The sequence below is a fragment of the Pyrgilauda ruficollis genome, unplaced genomic scaffold, assembly GCF_017590135.1.
Source record: "Pyrgilauda ruficollis isolate IOZ18807 unplaced genomic scaffold, ASM1759013v1 scaffold77, whole genome shotgun sequence".
Classification (NCBI taxonomy): Eukaryota; Metazoa; Chordata; class Aves; order Passeriformes; family Passeridae; genus Pyrgilauda; species Pyrgilauda ruficollis.
Window position 1 is genome coordinate 2811657 of NW_024529599.1, and position 16448 is coordinate 2828104.

The 16448-nt window shown below is 38.1% G+C and overlaps 1 protein-coding gene across 1 annotated transcript in view; it reads right to left on the reverse strand.

Moving 5' to 3' along the window:
* Nucleotides 1-1009: 1009 nt before the first annotated feature.
* Nucleotides 1010-16448, reverse strand: part of CA10 (carbonic anhydrase 10) — a 98241-nt gene continuing 82802 nt past the window's right edge. Inside the window, exons 3-7 of the mRNA XM_041486503.1 lie at nucleotides 11496-11591; nucleotides 9807-9879; nucleotides 4503-4657; nucleotides 2095-2269; nucleotides 1010-1225 (exon numbers count right to left, since the gene is read on the reverse strand). Coding sequence (XP_041342437.1) covers nucleotides 1203-1225; nucleotides 2095-2269; nucleotides 4503-4657; nucleotides 9807-9879; nucleotides 11496-11591 — 522 coding nt within the window. The 3' untranslated portion in view covers nucleotides 1010-1202. The remainder of the gene's footprint in view (nucleotides 1226-2094; nucleotides 2270-4502; nucleotides 4658-9806; nucleotides 9880-11495; nucleotides 11592-16448) is intronic.

Sequence of the window (16448 nt, forward strand, 5' to 3'; positions counted from 1 at the left end):
TCAGTATTCAAGAAGGTCAAACATGTGCTGTGTGAACTTGTTAAACACATTTATTGAGTTCTTGACAGTAACCAAACACAGTGAATGACCATTATAAATAAGAAAAAAGGCATTTGCATTTACTTGGCCAGCTCCTGCTTTATCTGTAAAGAAAAAATATCCCTTTCACCACCAATTTACAGGATTGAATGTTTGTCCCAATAATTGCTTCAGCAAGGAAAATGACAATTTTGAACTATGTTTCATCTGCTTTCTGCTTCTGAGCCCAGTCCCTGTTAATGATGGACCATAAAGTGGAGTTAAAGTTATACCACCTATAAGTGCATTCCCAATTGTCCTTAACTCACTTGAATGGGCTGCAAACAAAGAAATTAAGTAAAAAAAGAAAGAACAAAAAAAAAAGAAACAAAAAAAAGAAAAACACAAATAATACATCCACAAATAGTAGAGGCTAGTTATTTCAGAAAGGAAAAAAAGAAATCAAAGCAACTTAACTAAATTAATTTGTTAAACACATTTATTGAGTTGTTAATAGTAACCAACACAACGTATGATGTTGTAAAACAAGAAACAGAAAATGGATATATTCTGATTTTGCCAAATCCTACTACAGATATGTGACAGAGGGAAATATTTCAATTTCCTTTATATTCTGCAGTGATATATTTACAATACTTATCTCTCAAAGTCTGTCCCTTGTTAAATTAAATTAACAGAAAGATCATACCTACAAATGTTTCCTTTACAGTAGTCTTGTTCTGTCTTGTCAGTGTCCATTAATGATAGTGAAATAATGACAGCTTTCCAAGGATTACTTGGCACACAGAACACAACTCCACTTTGATGCTGTACTGAGAGCCACCTTTTTTCTTTTTTTTTTTTTTTTTTCAATTGAGGGAGAGAGGGGGAGAAGTGAAAGAATTTCATATGTACAAAGTCTGAAAAGTCTTTCTTTGTGACTCCAAATTAGTTCAGGAAAATTGTAATCACGTTTACTGTAATACTTTTGTTTTGTTTTTTGTTTTGTTTTTAAATGGCCACCAATCACATGAATAAATTTTGAGGAGTTTTCCAGCATGGCAGCTCTTTTCCCACAGCACATGGTGCATGTGAGCCCAGAGAGGGAGGTTGGGTGCATTGTAGATGATGTCAATTCCCAGAAGGAGCATTCCACTGAGGATTTGGGTTCTGCCTGCTCTGTCTCATTTGAGGAGCCATTCATTTACTGGAAGAGAAACAAACAAAAACAATTATGTTTCAATAAACTCCAAATATGAAACTGGTTTAACACTGTGAATCAAATTTATTTAACATTGCATTAGGCACTTAGACAAAATGTCTTTAAAAAGCCAGGAGGTTCAGTTTCCTCCTTTTTCTAGAAAATAATTAAGTCTGAATGACTGTTTCCTTAAGTATTGCAACACAGTCATCTGCCTTGCTGCTGAAAATGTCTTTTCTTTTCCTTTAGTGCTACTCCTTCATGATGATGATATTACTGCTGTGAGGGCACTTTAACACCATTATTTCAGGCAACACAGTTGTGTGCCTGGGCCCAAAGATGCATGAGACGCATTAAAGCTCAGTTGTGAGCCACAGCAGTGGCAGTGTGGGACTAGCTGCAGGTGACTGAGCTGCTTCGTTGTTTATGTCCACAGCTTGACAGAACACTTAGCAATTTAGGTGTTTGTTATGGTGCTGCACCTTGAAAGTGAAATCAAGTCTTATCAATTACTAATTTTGTTTGAGATCAGTTGTCATCAAGACTAGCTCATCCCCTTTTGTGGGTGAGTACACCAGAGCAAAATGTGTTTTGTAAGGGGAGAAGACTTTAAAATGAGGCTAGAACACCAAGGCCTGTCCTATTTACTTCTAAAAAACCTATTCAATGTCCCAGGCTGTTTTTTTTTTTTGTCATGCTTTTCCTGCAGATTCACTCATCTATTTCAAATGTGTGGCATTTGACTGACGTAGTTATTCCCCCAGATCTGGAAGTTTGATGTATTTTTATTTGTGTGCCTTGTTATGCCCTTGGATTTCTCAAAGAAAGGAGCTCAGTGAAAGCATAGAAAGGGTTATTCTGGAGGTGGAACGTACCTCTATACTGTAGTTTCTGTGCTCTATTGTTTGGACAATCTTTTCCCTGTAAACTAAAGTTGATATTGGTTCGGATACATCGATTGTTGAGAGGCTGGACTGGTCTGAAATTGTCACTCATGCTCAGAAATATCTGTGATGGCTGATTCTGGCTTAGCAGTCGCAAAGAATGCATCTGTAAAGACAAAACAAGGGGGTTTAGTACTGGTCTTGGCTGTAAGTAAACAGCATACAACGCTATTAAATAGATTAGTTAGTCAATGGAAGTAAAACAGAATTTCAGTGAAACAGAATTTCAGTAAAACAGAATTTAACTCTGACAGTTTGCAGTCAGAGTTAACTTAAAACCATTCCTTGTGTGTTCCTCTGTTTCTGAGCCCCATTTTAAATGAGAGTAACCAGTTTTGTGGGGAGTGAATGAAAATAGTATTGAGGTGTCCTTGGGTGAACCAGAAAGTAATGGAGTCCACAGTGCTGGATGACAGCAGCTGGTACAGAGCAAATGGACCTGATGAATGACAAGAGCTAATTTCCTGAACAGTGTAGCTTTCAGTTGAGAAGCCACAGCTTTGGTTGGTTTTATTCAAGAACTAGGTAGGGGCAGGCTGGATGGGAAGGAAAACTGACAGACTGACAGTGATGCTGCTGAAGTCGTGAAATTAATGATGTTAAAAAATGAGAGGCTCTTTTTGCTGACAGGTCTGTCATGGTACTGTCCATGCTGTGACTGTGAGTGTTCCTACAGCAGACTCCAGCCTTCTTCTGAGCTGGTTTCACAGCACAGAGGGAAACACTGAATCATCCAGTGCACTGGCTGGCAGAAATGGCTGTTATGGTGACTATGCAACTCTTAATTGATTCAAGTCAACCAAAATCAGAGAGGGAAAAAAAAGTTTCAAGTTACAAACCAGAAATCCTCAATATTTTGGTTTAAAGATATAAAAACAAAATATATTCCACGTCAGTGTACAACTTAAGAGGTTTGTTTATGGCATTTATTGGGGAGATCCAGTAGCTGGGTTTTATGTACTGGAAGTCTTTAACAGGTCCTAGGGAAAACTTGAGCTGGGATTTGCTTTTTCAGTATGAGTACACAACATAATCAGTAAGTATTCCACAAAATCCACTTTCAACATTAATAATGGAGGATATAACTAAGTATTAATGGAGAATGTGATTAACCATTAAAGCATGACAAGGAGCAAGTATCATGAGGCTATAACCCCTAGGTAGCAGCACAGAGTAGAAATTTTCGAGTCCGTATTTTGCACATTAATGTTAGACCCAAAAATGCTGCATGTAGAAAAATATCCAGGTCCTGTGTTTGAAAAGTTCACAATAGTGAGCATTTTTGCCTCTGCTCAGCTGTGTAACTCTCCCAAACCACCCATTTAGAAAGGAAACAAAGTGCTTTCACTACCTCCAGATTAAACTGGACAGAAGGAATATCACAAAAATAAAACATCTCAGGCTTTTAAAAGTAATCTTATTTACAATGTTATTATTATTTTAAATCCCAGAGTTATATTTAGGGTGGTTTTCTTGTTCTTCATTTCATTTCTCAGGCCATATTTCTTCTGCTGCCTGCTTGGGGCAGGCAGATGGTGGTTCAAGTATTCCTTGGTGTTCCAGTATACAAGAGGGGAGATTTTAGTTCAGCTCACAGCTGTGTAGGCAACTCACTGATGGAAACTCTGGGGAAGAGGCCAATTGGTTTGAAATTTGCTGTTTTCTGATGCCAGGCTTTGGATTTTAAGCAAGTTGTACAGAAATTTAGTTTTTGAGATTTTTCCACTGGTGTGTTTCCTCAATAGCTTCCTTTTGGATGTGAAGTTGTGTTTTTTCTTGCATAATTTCTCTTGCTTCTCTCTAATAGGGGCTTCAATACATCAGTCTGATTTTCCAAAGGTATTTGGGGTGTGTATCCTGTAATTTTATTCGATACCAGAAAGTATTGGCTGATTTTACTTCCAGAAGGCTCCAGATACTGTATCTCTGTCACATTAAAGTGCTATTGATGTGTGTTTATTCAGAACTAGGAATGGCCTCTGTTATCCTTAATAACCTCAGTTCTGTTTGTACAACACTGAGGTACTTGCTTTAGAGTCTCCAAGTAACTGTTCACAGCATCATAGAATGATGCAGTTGTGGAGCTGTGCTGAAAACCACTTGGTTCAAACCTTCACTGAAAACAGGGCCCCCCTTAAAGTTTGTGTGTGTAGATACTGATGGAGTTCTTAACAGTTAGTATTTTTATTTTGACAAAAAACCTCTTCAATGCTTTTGCAAACTGTATAAATAGCATGCAGAGATCCCTACAGCACAAGAGCTGAATCTAATGTAAAGCTATAAATATTATGTTTAAAATAATATTTTGTACCTAATTGTAAATTGGTAAATTGCTTTACCTGCATCCTTGTTATGTAGACAGGTTTGTTCATTATTATCCAGCTTGCTGTTTCATAGCAGGGTGGAATTGTCATTGACCCATCATACGTAATGAAACTAGATGTCTCTGGATAAAGTTCCTCAATATTAAGCCCCTGTAGTAAGTATGCATCATCTGGAGAACAAAGGAGGAAAACAACTCAGGTAAAACAGCAGCATCCCAAAACAAACAACAAAAAACCCCAAACAAAACAAAAAAAAACAAAACAAACAAACACCACCACCCTTTTCATGTCTCCTAATTCCAGAACATGATGACATGATGTTCAGTTCTACCAAAGAATGATGTTTAACAGATGCACATTTCTGGATGCTCCAGCAGTTTAGACAAGAACAAGTAGCAGCAGTAACATCCCTCACCCTGCTGGGTGGATCTGCACTGAGATTCCCACTCACACACACTGGGAACTGAGCACAGGGCAGCTCTGAATCGCATTTAGGGACTGGAGTCTAAAGCTTCTTGAAGTTGCAGTTATTGATTGAGAGGCAGAAGCCTTTGGAGAATGCTGACTTTCCATCTTTTGGGGTCATTAACAATTTCTGCTTGACAAAGCCTCAGGAAGGCCAAGAGAGTAAAAACCTGATTGCCCTTCTCCACGAGAGGAAGTTGCAGTTAATGCAGGATAATAAAGCTGCTTGTGCAGCCTCCTGGCCTTTCATGTGCACAGTGGCGTGGGTGCAGTGCCACAGTTTAGAAAGCTAAACTCTCGGTGGAAGGCTTGCTGGGAAGCAGTACCAGGATTCCTGCCTTTATTGTAAGGCTCCCTGGGAATTAATGAAGTGTATTCCTCTGCAACAGAATTTACTCTGTGGATATGTACCTAAATATAGTGAGATATATCTTTCAAAATTCATCAGAGTTCCTCAGTGTTTTCTGTACTATATCTGCACTATTTCTCTTGGGTAATGCTGGCCCTACAGTACTTTTGGCAGTGCTGTCAAAGCTAAAACTCAGACTTTCCTGCCAAATCTTAGGCTGTAGGAGTTTGTCCACTCAGGGATAAACATATTTTATTACTGATACACTGCTGCTTGTGTGTATCTAAGAGAAAGCCGGGGTGGTTATGATTTGTAACACTGTGAGATCTCTTTGAACCCTTTCACTTGTGTGTGGTGTCTCCAATTTGGTTCATTTGCAGAGGGAACATAAAAATACAGGCAAGGAAAAGTGCACACTGAGGTGTGTTCCCTCTTTCAATGCTCAACATAAGCTGACCTTGATTTGTAGAGAAATCCAAATGATCAAGGAAGTGTATAGGAGTTAAAAAAGAAAGGTGCAATTTAATTTGAATTTAACATATTGTAGCTGAACGACATAACTTAGATGAGTAAAAGACTTGTCTTGTACAACCTAATGGAAAAATAGGAAGGGCTGCAGACTATTGTCTTGGGCAACAGAAAATCAAAGAACACAGGCAAAGGAAATGTGCCCTTGTTTTTTATTTTAACACAGCAGAGTAAACACGGTACGGGGTTTTGGGGCAACAATATTGGCAGCTACAGCACCAGTTAAAGTGCCAAGGTGAGAGTGTCATGTTTCTGCCTCATTGACCAGAGCCTTACTGTTATTTAATATTTTAAATGTGTTTGCTGTTTTACAAAACAAAATCTTTGCAGGTCCTCTCATGTCTGTTAGAAGAAGAGCCCTCTGCCCTGCCCCTGCAGCTTGAGCTGGGTGGTTGCAGTGCTGGATGGCTGGCTGCACCCTCAGACAGAAGGGGAAGTGCCATCAGGGTCCCCTGTTTTAACAGCCCAGGCTTCACTGGCCCGTGACAGCTTCTTTCTGAACCCAAATCTTCCAGACACAAGCATGCAAACACAGTCAAAATGCAGTCATATTTGAACAAGTGGAGATGACTGAATACAGCTGTGTCCTGGTCATTAAAAACGTTATTTACAGCGCACTGGTAATCTTGCTAGAATTGCATCAGAAGAGAACTGATGGAGTTTGTTCATGCCTGTTTTCAATGAGTCATCACACACTTTTCCCTTTCCCACATGAACATCCTGTTCATTATTTATGAGCCATGGAAAGTGGCGTGTTTTAACACCAAGTGGCACAGAGTCAGGCAGAAGAGATCCCTAAGGACCAAATCTGTTTTCTCACAGCCTTATTGGATTCAGCTGGGCTAAAATTATTTCAACCACGTAGAATGTGCCCTGAAATGTTTACTAGGAGATGGAAAACTAACTGAAGATTAATACAGATGAGGGATATTGATATGAGAAACTGGAGGAAAATATCACTTCAGGAAAAGTCAAAGATAGGGGTGAATGAAATAAGGGTTTGTCCAAGAAAACACAGTACTTATTAATGCCTGTATATGAATTATATTCCCATGGGAAGTCAGATGATTCCATGGGAGAAGACTACACAGTAAGAATTTGGTTACCAACATTTTCCCCATGAACAGGTCTGTCCTTTCCCCACATCTTGGTGTTTCTTGTTCTGGAGTTGAAGCAGACCTGGTGGGTTGGTATTAATACCAGACTGCAGCACTTCAAAGTCTTGCTTATATTTACTGCAAATACATTCAAAATGCTCAAAATCACTCTGTATGATCTCTTGCCAGTGACAAGCTTCCTTTCATAAACCCATCCAGCCTTTCCTGGATGCTCTGCATCATTCCTATCTGCAGCCCACAATGTGTTTCTCTTGATCTGCTCGTGCTGGTGATTTCCAAACCCAGGAATTTTTCTCTCTACAAATTAGATTTCATTAGATTTCACATTCATTTATATAAAGGCCTTGACTCTGAAAATTTACCTAGGAAATTATGTAAATCCTTTTATCCCTAGACTTGTAATAGATGTGTGGGATTGGCTTTCACAGCAAAATCTGTGTATGTTCTGTTTATAATAATGCTTTTTATAGGGAATACAGTGTTTATTGAGTGGAGGAAGGTACATTTGATTTTAGAAGTTCATACCATGATAATCCAGAAGAGGATCTAGGTTAGATTTACAGGGTAAGGAATGTAGAGGTCCTCAGTTTCTCTGCTTACCAGACAATGACAAGACCAAATTTTAATGTGGAATTTTGGGAATCTAAAAAGTTAATTTTTTTTCCCTGGTGTTAAGCAAATACTGGATGAAAGCTCATGTAGCATAACTGTTTTGAAAGAAAACTAACTTATCCCCTCAAATGGCACACTTAATGAGAAATAATAAAGCAGATATCCACACAGCTTTTGACTAAAGCCTGCCTGAAAAAACCCTTGTTTCAGCTTGCTCACAGTAGAGTCTTTGGGCTGTGATAACAGAACAAAATAAACATTTAAAATCTCCTTTAAGATTCCTTGGGGTCCACTTTACCTCACTTTAGCCATTAATATCTAAGAGTAGGAATTTCCCTTTTAATGCTCTTGGCACGTGGAAATTTCATGAGCAGGAGAGACAGCACTTAATTTTGTTGCTGTTCTTTAAAAAACACAAACAAAACCTTTTATTTACGGCTGAACTGTCCTGACTCTGAACCAGTGTTCCTTTTATCATTCCCTCCACACTCCTGTTCAGCACACGGGGCCTGGGCATTTTGTCAGCATCGTGCTGAGTGCTGACTTCAGGAGTGGAGCCCTAAAGCAGAAGCTGCAAAACTCCAGCTACTAAAGGCACACTAGGAACCCTTGCAGTGTAAGAGGTAAAATTAGTTTTCAGCAATGATGCTATAATCCATCATGCAAGACAACTGCAAAATTACTTTCAATAACACTTTCATGTTCCCAATTTATACTAAAAATTCACAGTCAATACTTGTTACTACAGTAAGTAACCCAATGCCCTGTGGAATATTATGTGCATTGTGTCTACCAGTGGTTTAATTTTAACAGATAAACTTAGCGAAAACTGTGGTTAAAAATTAAAACAATTCTGTTAATCATTGCTTTTCCAGCCTGTGTTTTAGGTGTTCACCTTCATGAGGAATTTCATTTAGTATACCCAAATTAGGTGAGATTGGAATCGTGTTTCCCTTGTAAGGAGACAAAACAAGCAATGGGAGGCTGTGGGATGCTGACAGCTCCAGAGAGGAGGAGTTTCCACTGTAAATGCAGCATACAAATGAAATATTTGCTATTGGGAGGGTGGGCCCCATGGGAGAACATCCAGCTGGTTCCCAGAAGCTGGGAATATGGAATTTGTGGGTGATAGAGCTGGAAAAAGCACTCTTAGCCTTAACAATAATTCCCTGTTTCCAGGATGCTGCAGCAGCACTGGTAGGCAGGAAGCTCTTACAGAACAGCCTTGCTGTGGTTTTGCAAGGAATCAGGACAAGCAATTTAAAAATGGGACTTATCTGCTTCTTCCATGCAGAGATGATACTGATAGAACAATCTGGAAAAAACATTCTGAGGAGATCCCTCTGTCGCCTTCCTTTCCATAGGCATTGTGGAGAACTGAGTTTCATTATCATAGAAGCCTCTTATTTGGACCAAAGATGTAACAAGATTTGTTAACTCTCAGGTAAAAGCAGAGTAACCTCAATGGTGTGAAATGTTGTTGCAGGAGAGGAGAAGGAATTATTTGTGTTATCTGTTTGCTGTCTACTTTCTGAAAGTTAAATTCTGCTATTGTTGAACTTACAACTTCATAGCAGCTTAGAATATTTGACAAAGGAAATGAAGTTTTCGGGAGAAGAGGTTTAATTTGTTATATATATTATTCATTATTTTCCCTAAAATACTTTAATTAAGCTCCAGTTTTCCACAAGGTCAATATACGAACATGGAATTATTGAGGATCATCAGTTAAAGGCTTTTGAAATGTGAATACAACAAATTTACAAGCTATGCTAATAACCTCTTCCTGTATCTGTTAAATGCAGCAGTGGTTGAATGGGAATGTTGTAACTCTTCTTTCAAAAAGAAAACACTGATGAATACTAAATCCAGTGAATGATGCATCATCTTGACAGAACCAGATCCAATATAATCCAGGCTGCTCCACACGTCCCTTTTACTGCTAACAGTAGACAGTTTCTCCTGAGCATTCTGTGTGAATACAGTATATGTATGTGTCAAATATAATTTCATTTGTTTGTTGTTGCACCTTCAGATATAAAACAGACTTTGAAGTTCAAAATTCATTTGATAAAGTGATGACCTAATGAGCTTTTTCACATTCCTGAGTTTGTCATGCAGAGTTCCTGGCAATGCAAACCTGAAATTTCTGCCCAAAATGACGTGCCTCTTGTTTCAGGATCACTAAATGTTTATTTGATACTGAAAGAACACAGCTGTTACCAGAGGAAATGAAAAGAAACTTACTCTTATATGTTATTCTTGTTATGGTGTCTCTGTTAAGCATACGATTTAGAAATGGATTTGATGATTCAGATACCTACAGAAGAGAAAATGCACAATGTCAAAATCTTCTCACAGACATTTCCCTGCCAGAACTGCAGCTCTTCCATGTGTGCACACAGACACTTACTCTTTGATACTCTTCCAGTTGGGTTCTGCCTTTTTTTCATTGTTGTGGGAGAAGGAAATAATTACTTACTTGTTTTTCTAATGAAGCTTGATAGAAAGTTGGTAAAATAAATAAAACACAAGGAACAGGGTGAACAGAAATTAATGCCTGAATAAAAGCAGGAGCACAGGTTTCTTCTCCAACAGCCTTGATGAAATTTGTTGATGAAATTTGGTTGATATATTAGGCAGGACTTTCACTAGTATTCTATTATTTTATTTATTGATAAATATAATTTCCCTGCAGCAGGCTATTTTGATTGCAAATTCAAGCTCTCTTCCTCTGGTTTATGTCTGGGTAATATATGAGGTAACACCTCATGATCAGGTGGAGCTTTCCATGTGTCCAATTCTGGCCCCCTGTTGCTCAGCAGCCCTGAGCAGAGTCTGGTCTATCCTCTGACATCTCCCTGCAGGTACTTCTAAATATTGACAAGACTCCCTCTGTCTTCTCTTTAATTTTCCCATTTTCATGAGTGCAGGTCAGATTTTTGGGTCATAATACAATACATTTTGAATTTAAAAAAAAAAAAACAAAAAACCCAAAAAAAGTAGCATAAATATCTTTCTTAAATATTAGACCTGTGTGAAAATGGTCCTTTTATATCTAATTATTCAGTATACTCTGTGAAATGCATACTTTATATCTGAGGTTAATGCTTTGTTAGGACCTTTATGAAATGGGATTAGAGTACTGAGGGGAACTAACAGACATCCCATACCTAAAGTGTGATGAGGTGAACTTCAGCATTACTCAGAAATACACACCTTTTTAGACTGATGAAACAGAGATACATAATGACAGAATATAAACAATATTTGGAGGGGAGAAATAATTTTTTCTCTATAAAACGAGAGAAAAGGTTTCTCCAATGTAATTAAAGACCTTTGGGAAAATCATGAAGTCTTGAGTTCAGTGTTAGATCAGTATAAATTATAGACTTAGCTATGTACCTTGAATGCAACAGGATGGAGACAAAATATTCACATGTCTTTGTGGCTCTGTGAAATGCAAGATATTAGAAGTTCTACTTTTAGCATTCTTTCAGTTTTCATAGTTTTAAGATGTTTTAAATAACACAGAGAAAAACTGATTTTGCTGGCTTGGACACATCAGCATGACATGCTCTCTTTCCCAGGGCCTCAACCTACTAGAAGTGATTTGAATGAATAACATTTCATGAAGAAACACTAAATCTGCAAAGCTAGTGACTTCTGCTATTGCAACTAAAGTGTTATGAGTGATGTTTATGATGCAAGGGGTTTTTTTTTTCCCCACCTCCCTTACCCCTTTTAATTTTCTTTATATTGTAAAACCTTTGGAGCAGAGATGGCGTGCTCAATTTAGGAAGAAGCTGTCTCTGGCTTGCAGATCAGAGCCTCTGGGCATTGCTGTAGCATAACTAGGAGTCTTAACACCTACATTTACAGTTCAGGGAAAATTTCCTGTCTGTATGTTAGGAATCTATAGTATGGAATACTTACTTTCATAAATATGGAAACTACCACCAACCCATTAGGACTCTTTGCAGCTTCTGTGACATTTGTGTACAGCTCATGGTTATAGTGGATCAGTTGGACCTAAAAAAGGGGGAAGGAAAGGATTACAATTAACCAGTGGCAAATAATCCCATACAGTGTTTGCAAACACTACCCACACACTGCTTGGTTTGTAAAGGGATCCCATCTCTGCTTTGGGTACTTTGTAGCAGGGCAATTTTTCAGGCATTTGCAGCACATATAATTTTAACAATTTCAGTCACCATCTGGCTCCAACTGGTACAGCATCAGCATGTTTTCCTCTGACCTGCCAGGCACTGAATTCTCCCATATCCAGTTACAGATTGCACTGCAGGGGCTGACATCATTGACATCATTTCCCTGTTCCAGCAGCACTTGCCACGGGCACCAAGTAATCTGTACTCTGCAGCCCGAAGCCCAGCACAGAGGAATCAGGGGCTGAAATATCTGAGGAAACAAATGGGATATGAGTTTGGAACTGTGAAAACCACCACTCGCTGAATTCAAAACACTGGTATTAATTTGCCCCAGATTCTGCAAACTTGGTTACAGAGGCTCCTACAGTTAAGCACTTACTGTGTTATTGTTAACCAGGTTCTCCTTAGCACCTGCAGCTTTCCTTCTGCTTTTTATGATTGGCTGGAACTTTTAAATTACAAAGGCACAGTTCCCTTCCCTCACTACCTATTTAAATGTCTTAGCCAGAACCTGGATATTTGATTTGTCTGAGATCACCAGACACTGTTACAATTTACATTGCAAACTTTTTTTTTTTTTTTTTTGAAGATGAACAAATTTAATGAACTCTTGTGGCAGTTAAGTACTTCTGAACAGATGAAAGCTGGTCAGCTTTATTTAGCCTAAAGATCTTTCTTAGTTTTCAGATGTCAATTAGAAAAGGAAGGTTCTTGTTCTGGCATTGTCAGAATTGCAGCAGCCTGATGTTCACATTTAAAAATTAGGTCTGTCTTTCATTTGCTGATACTTCTAAAGGCTGTTCAGAGAAATTTCTGGACTTACATTCTGTGAACAAGATCAGTATTAACTTGGTTTATATCTGGTAATCTTTGTAACAGTTCAAATGGTCCAAGACTAAGACTGCCAGTAAAGAAATTCCATTATTATGTGCTGTCCAGTTTTATAATGAGGGAAAAAAACAACCCATAAACATCACTGAAACAGGGTTTAATGCCTGTATTGGTGAATTTGTCTTTTGGATGAATGTGAGGTCTGGTTATTCAGTACTGAAATGTAATTGTGAGGATTTTTCTGCAGGAATGATGTCCCTACAGGATCTGCAGTGCACAATCAAGTTACGCAGACTAAACCTCACTTTATCACCCAAAGGTGTAAGTCCAGCAATCCATGTGCTGATCTGATTATAGCAGTATCCCAAGCTATGTGTAACCTACACCATTATTATCTCAGTCCAAGATAGGGTAAGAAATAAATTATGCATTCAAACAGTTCTATTTCCCACATTCTGCCGTGACTGCAAAATGTATTATTCTTTTAAGTAAATCTTATCAGCTTTAGAAAAAAGGCCCTCAAGTATTGTCCTCTAACCACCCCCCAAATCCCTTTGTGATGCTGTTTTAGTGCTTGGACATAGATATAAAAAGGGGCAGTGGAAACTCTGAAAGAGAAAATTTGCATTGGTAAGATCAGAAAATTTTTGGTGCATAGCTTTGCTATTTACAGCCAGCAGTTCAGAGACCAAAAAAATAAGGTGAGGGTAAAAAGTACTGCTATGATGTGTAAATTTCAATTACTTTTGTCCTGTCTCACTTGGGAGCTATCTAAAACATGTCAAAGGAGCCAATGGAGTCCTCTACCAAATTGTGAGAGCCAGAAAGCAGGCCAAGTGAAGGTCTCATACAGCACACAGAGGTTATAATGCTCATTCATCATCACTCTGTGGTACTACTGAACATTGATAACATCCCTGTTCCAGGGACTGTGCACTCACTGAAATTTTTAGGCTTAGTCACATATTTGTCTTTTTATGTACAACTCTTTATCCTGGCAGCCAAACAACTTGTGAATTAATCAAGGAAATAAGTGATGAAATCTGCTTTAGACTAGACCTCCTTCTGTACAAAGTCCCAGAATAACAATGAATTAGATAAACTCATTTTATATAACAAACCAAAATGCCAGGGGCAGGAATGGCTAAAAGCAAGGGACAAATTCTCCTTCCACCCATGGGAACCCTGAGTCAACATCAAACTCTCGTTTCGACTGATGGCACTTACAGAAATAAAACCCCTCAAGTGGATACAACCACACACGGGATATTTGTCCCAAACAAAGGTCTCAGTGCCTAATGAAGAGATATCTTTTTTTTTTCTTCTCAAACCTGTCACTTTCTCTCTGCTGGAGTTGTATCCTGTTGTATCCTTCCTCCCTGCACCCACATTAATTTTAAAGCTGTTTCCATGGTATCATGGTTAAATTCATTAGGTTTATCTTTTTTTAGAAAAAGGTTGACCATCTAAGGTGGCATAATTTTCAAAGTTTCTCACGTGGAACAGGCTAATTTAGAAAGATTCAAATGAAAGAGTGCCTTAAACACAGAATACAACAGGATAGAAAACCATAATTCCCTATTAAATTTCCTCTGAGAATAATTTCTTTAAGTTGCCTGAAATACCCGTAAGCATTTGGTCTCTATAAAATATTACTGGAGTCTTCCGTGAAGGTGAAGCCACAAAAGTAAAATTGCTCATATGTGAAAATCTCACTTTTCAAAAGATGACACTGTATTAAAAGCACAGCACAGCAAGAGCAGACTTAAAATGCTGAAAGCACCTTTGAGTTTAGTTTGGGTTTCAGGGCTCAAAGGCAATACTGAATTTTGTTTTAAGCCACTGATTTTCTTAGGAAGATTTCCCCTTTAAGATTAATTTGCCACAGAGCAAGTGAAACATCTTTGTTTTCCTCCAGCTGCAGAAGATCTATTTTGCAGGAAAAATATTAATTAAGATTAATTACTCTCTGATGAAAAAACAGAACGTGGCCTTGTTCCATCACTCAAGAACGTGCACTGGACCAAGACCAGAATCAGAAACAGAGCTTTTTAGCCTCTCAAGACTGTCCATGTTCTGCTACAGCCAAAAATGGAGCAATAGGAAACTGAGGGAATTTAGAATATTGCGGTAATTCACAGACATTTTTCCACAGTCCCCTTGGGAATAATAGAATATCCTTTCTTCTCACTTGAAGAATATAAATATTTTTGATTTATAAACGACAAGAGAAGAAAAGCATGAAGTAAATGGCAGCAGGAAACAGCTCATCTGTAACCATAGTATTTATATTATGCTGCACTACCTCAGAAACTGTTGGGGTACCTCACAGAAAGCAAGCAGAAAGTGTTTCCAGCACAGCAGGGAGCAAAAGCAAATGAAATTGTTCAAGAAGACCGGTTAAATGTTTGTTTTGATTCAGAGTTCCTGTAAGAAGTGTCTAAGATATCTTTAAGGAAAATAATTATGCATTTTTGTTTATCCAAAGTTTAATAAAAATAGCAAAAGAAGTGTAGTTTCTGCACGGTGGGTGCCCAGAGAGGAAAATAATTTTACTGAGTTAAAAGCTGTTAATAACACTAGTTATTCCACTGTTAAAATATAATTGTTCTTACAGGTCTTGTAAAACCCTTTGGAAGGAGTAGCAATGTTGCATCACCCGTGGGTATGAACAGGTATGAGATCAGTGCAATTTTGTGTGAATGACAAAACTGTTTTTAAAGTTGTCCTAAATTAAATTAAATGTATCTCCTGCTTTGTGGAAAGGCATAGCACCAAAATTTTCTGTGAATGACAAAACTAAGTTTTTTTTTAAAGTTGTCCTAAATTAAATTAAATGTATCTCCTGCTTTGTGGAAAGGCATAGCACCAGCTGGGAGAATGTGGACCAGCTCTGTGGTCCTGATTTGTCTTGTTTTTCTGGACCAATCCCTGGCAGTGATGCAGGGGAATTTTCTTATCTTTGAAGAACAAACCCATCTTTTCATGCCCAGGGTACTCAACCACAAAATGTTAGTGTTTGACAAGGTGGTTTTACCCATACCCTGATTAATTAATCCACAGATGTGCCTTTTATTCTCTATGTATAAGCCCACAGCAATGCAGTGCTCTTGCTTTGTTGATAAATTGATAATATGAATTGCAGATGGTCATTATTATTTTTTACTTTAAAGAGTAAGACTAAGAATGCATGGAAGGAACTCATTTTTCTTCTGCTTCTGAGCAGACAGCTGTGTAAAGCAATGCAATAATTGCGCAGTAAAGTGGAAATGCAGTTGGGTTAACTACTCTTGGCTGCAAAATCTACTTTATTAGCAATAATGGCATGCTTGGAATTAGCACTGAAGCTACAAATGGAGTCTAACCATTTCATTAGAGCAGTTGGTAACAAGAACTAACTTGCAATAAAGGGTGTTCAGCAGTGAGCCTTAGCCAGTGTTCCTTGGTAGCATTTTAACATGGGGTGTTATTTTCAGCATGTATTATGGCTCCTACAAATGAATATACAATAAATATATAAAAGGCTCTGCCACAACCTAATTTAGGGCTGAGGTAGTTTTCTCTAGTTATTTCTAGATGCCATTTGGGCTGCTGACCTGGTATCTTAGAGCCTGATGAGGCTCTAACAGAGCCTTACTTCTTGTTTATGCGCAACCACTGCATCTAGAAAATATTTTTTAAAAAAATTACCTAAATGAAATATAGATGATTAAGTCTTTCTCCTTAATATTTATATATACTCTGAATACTTTCCTAAGTCTTTAATTTATTTGCAAGTAGGAAACAAGACTAGTTTAGGTAATATTTAAAACTTGACATTTTTCTTAAGCATCCCCAGGCCTACTGTAAAAAGTACAAATTACTGTCTGAAGAGACCAGATTGGCCATG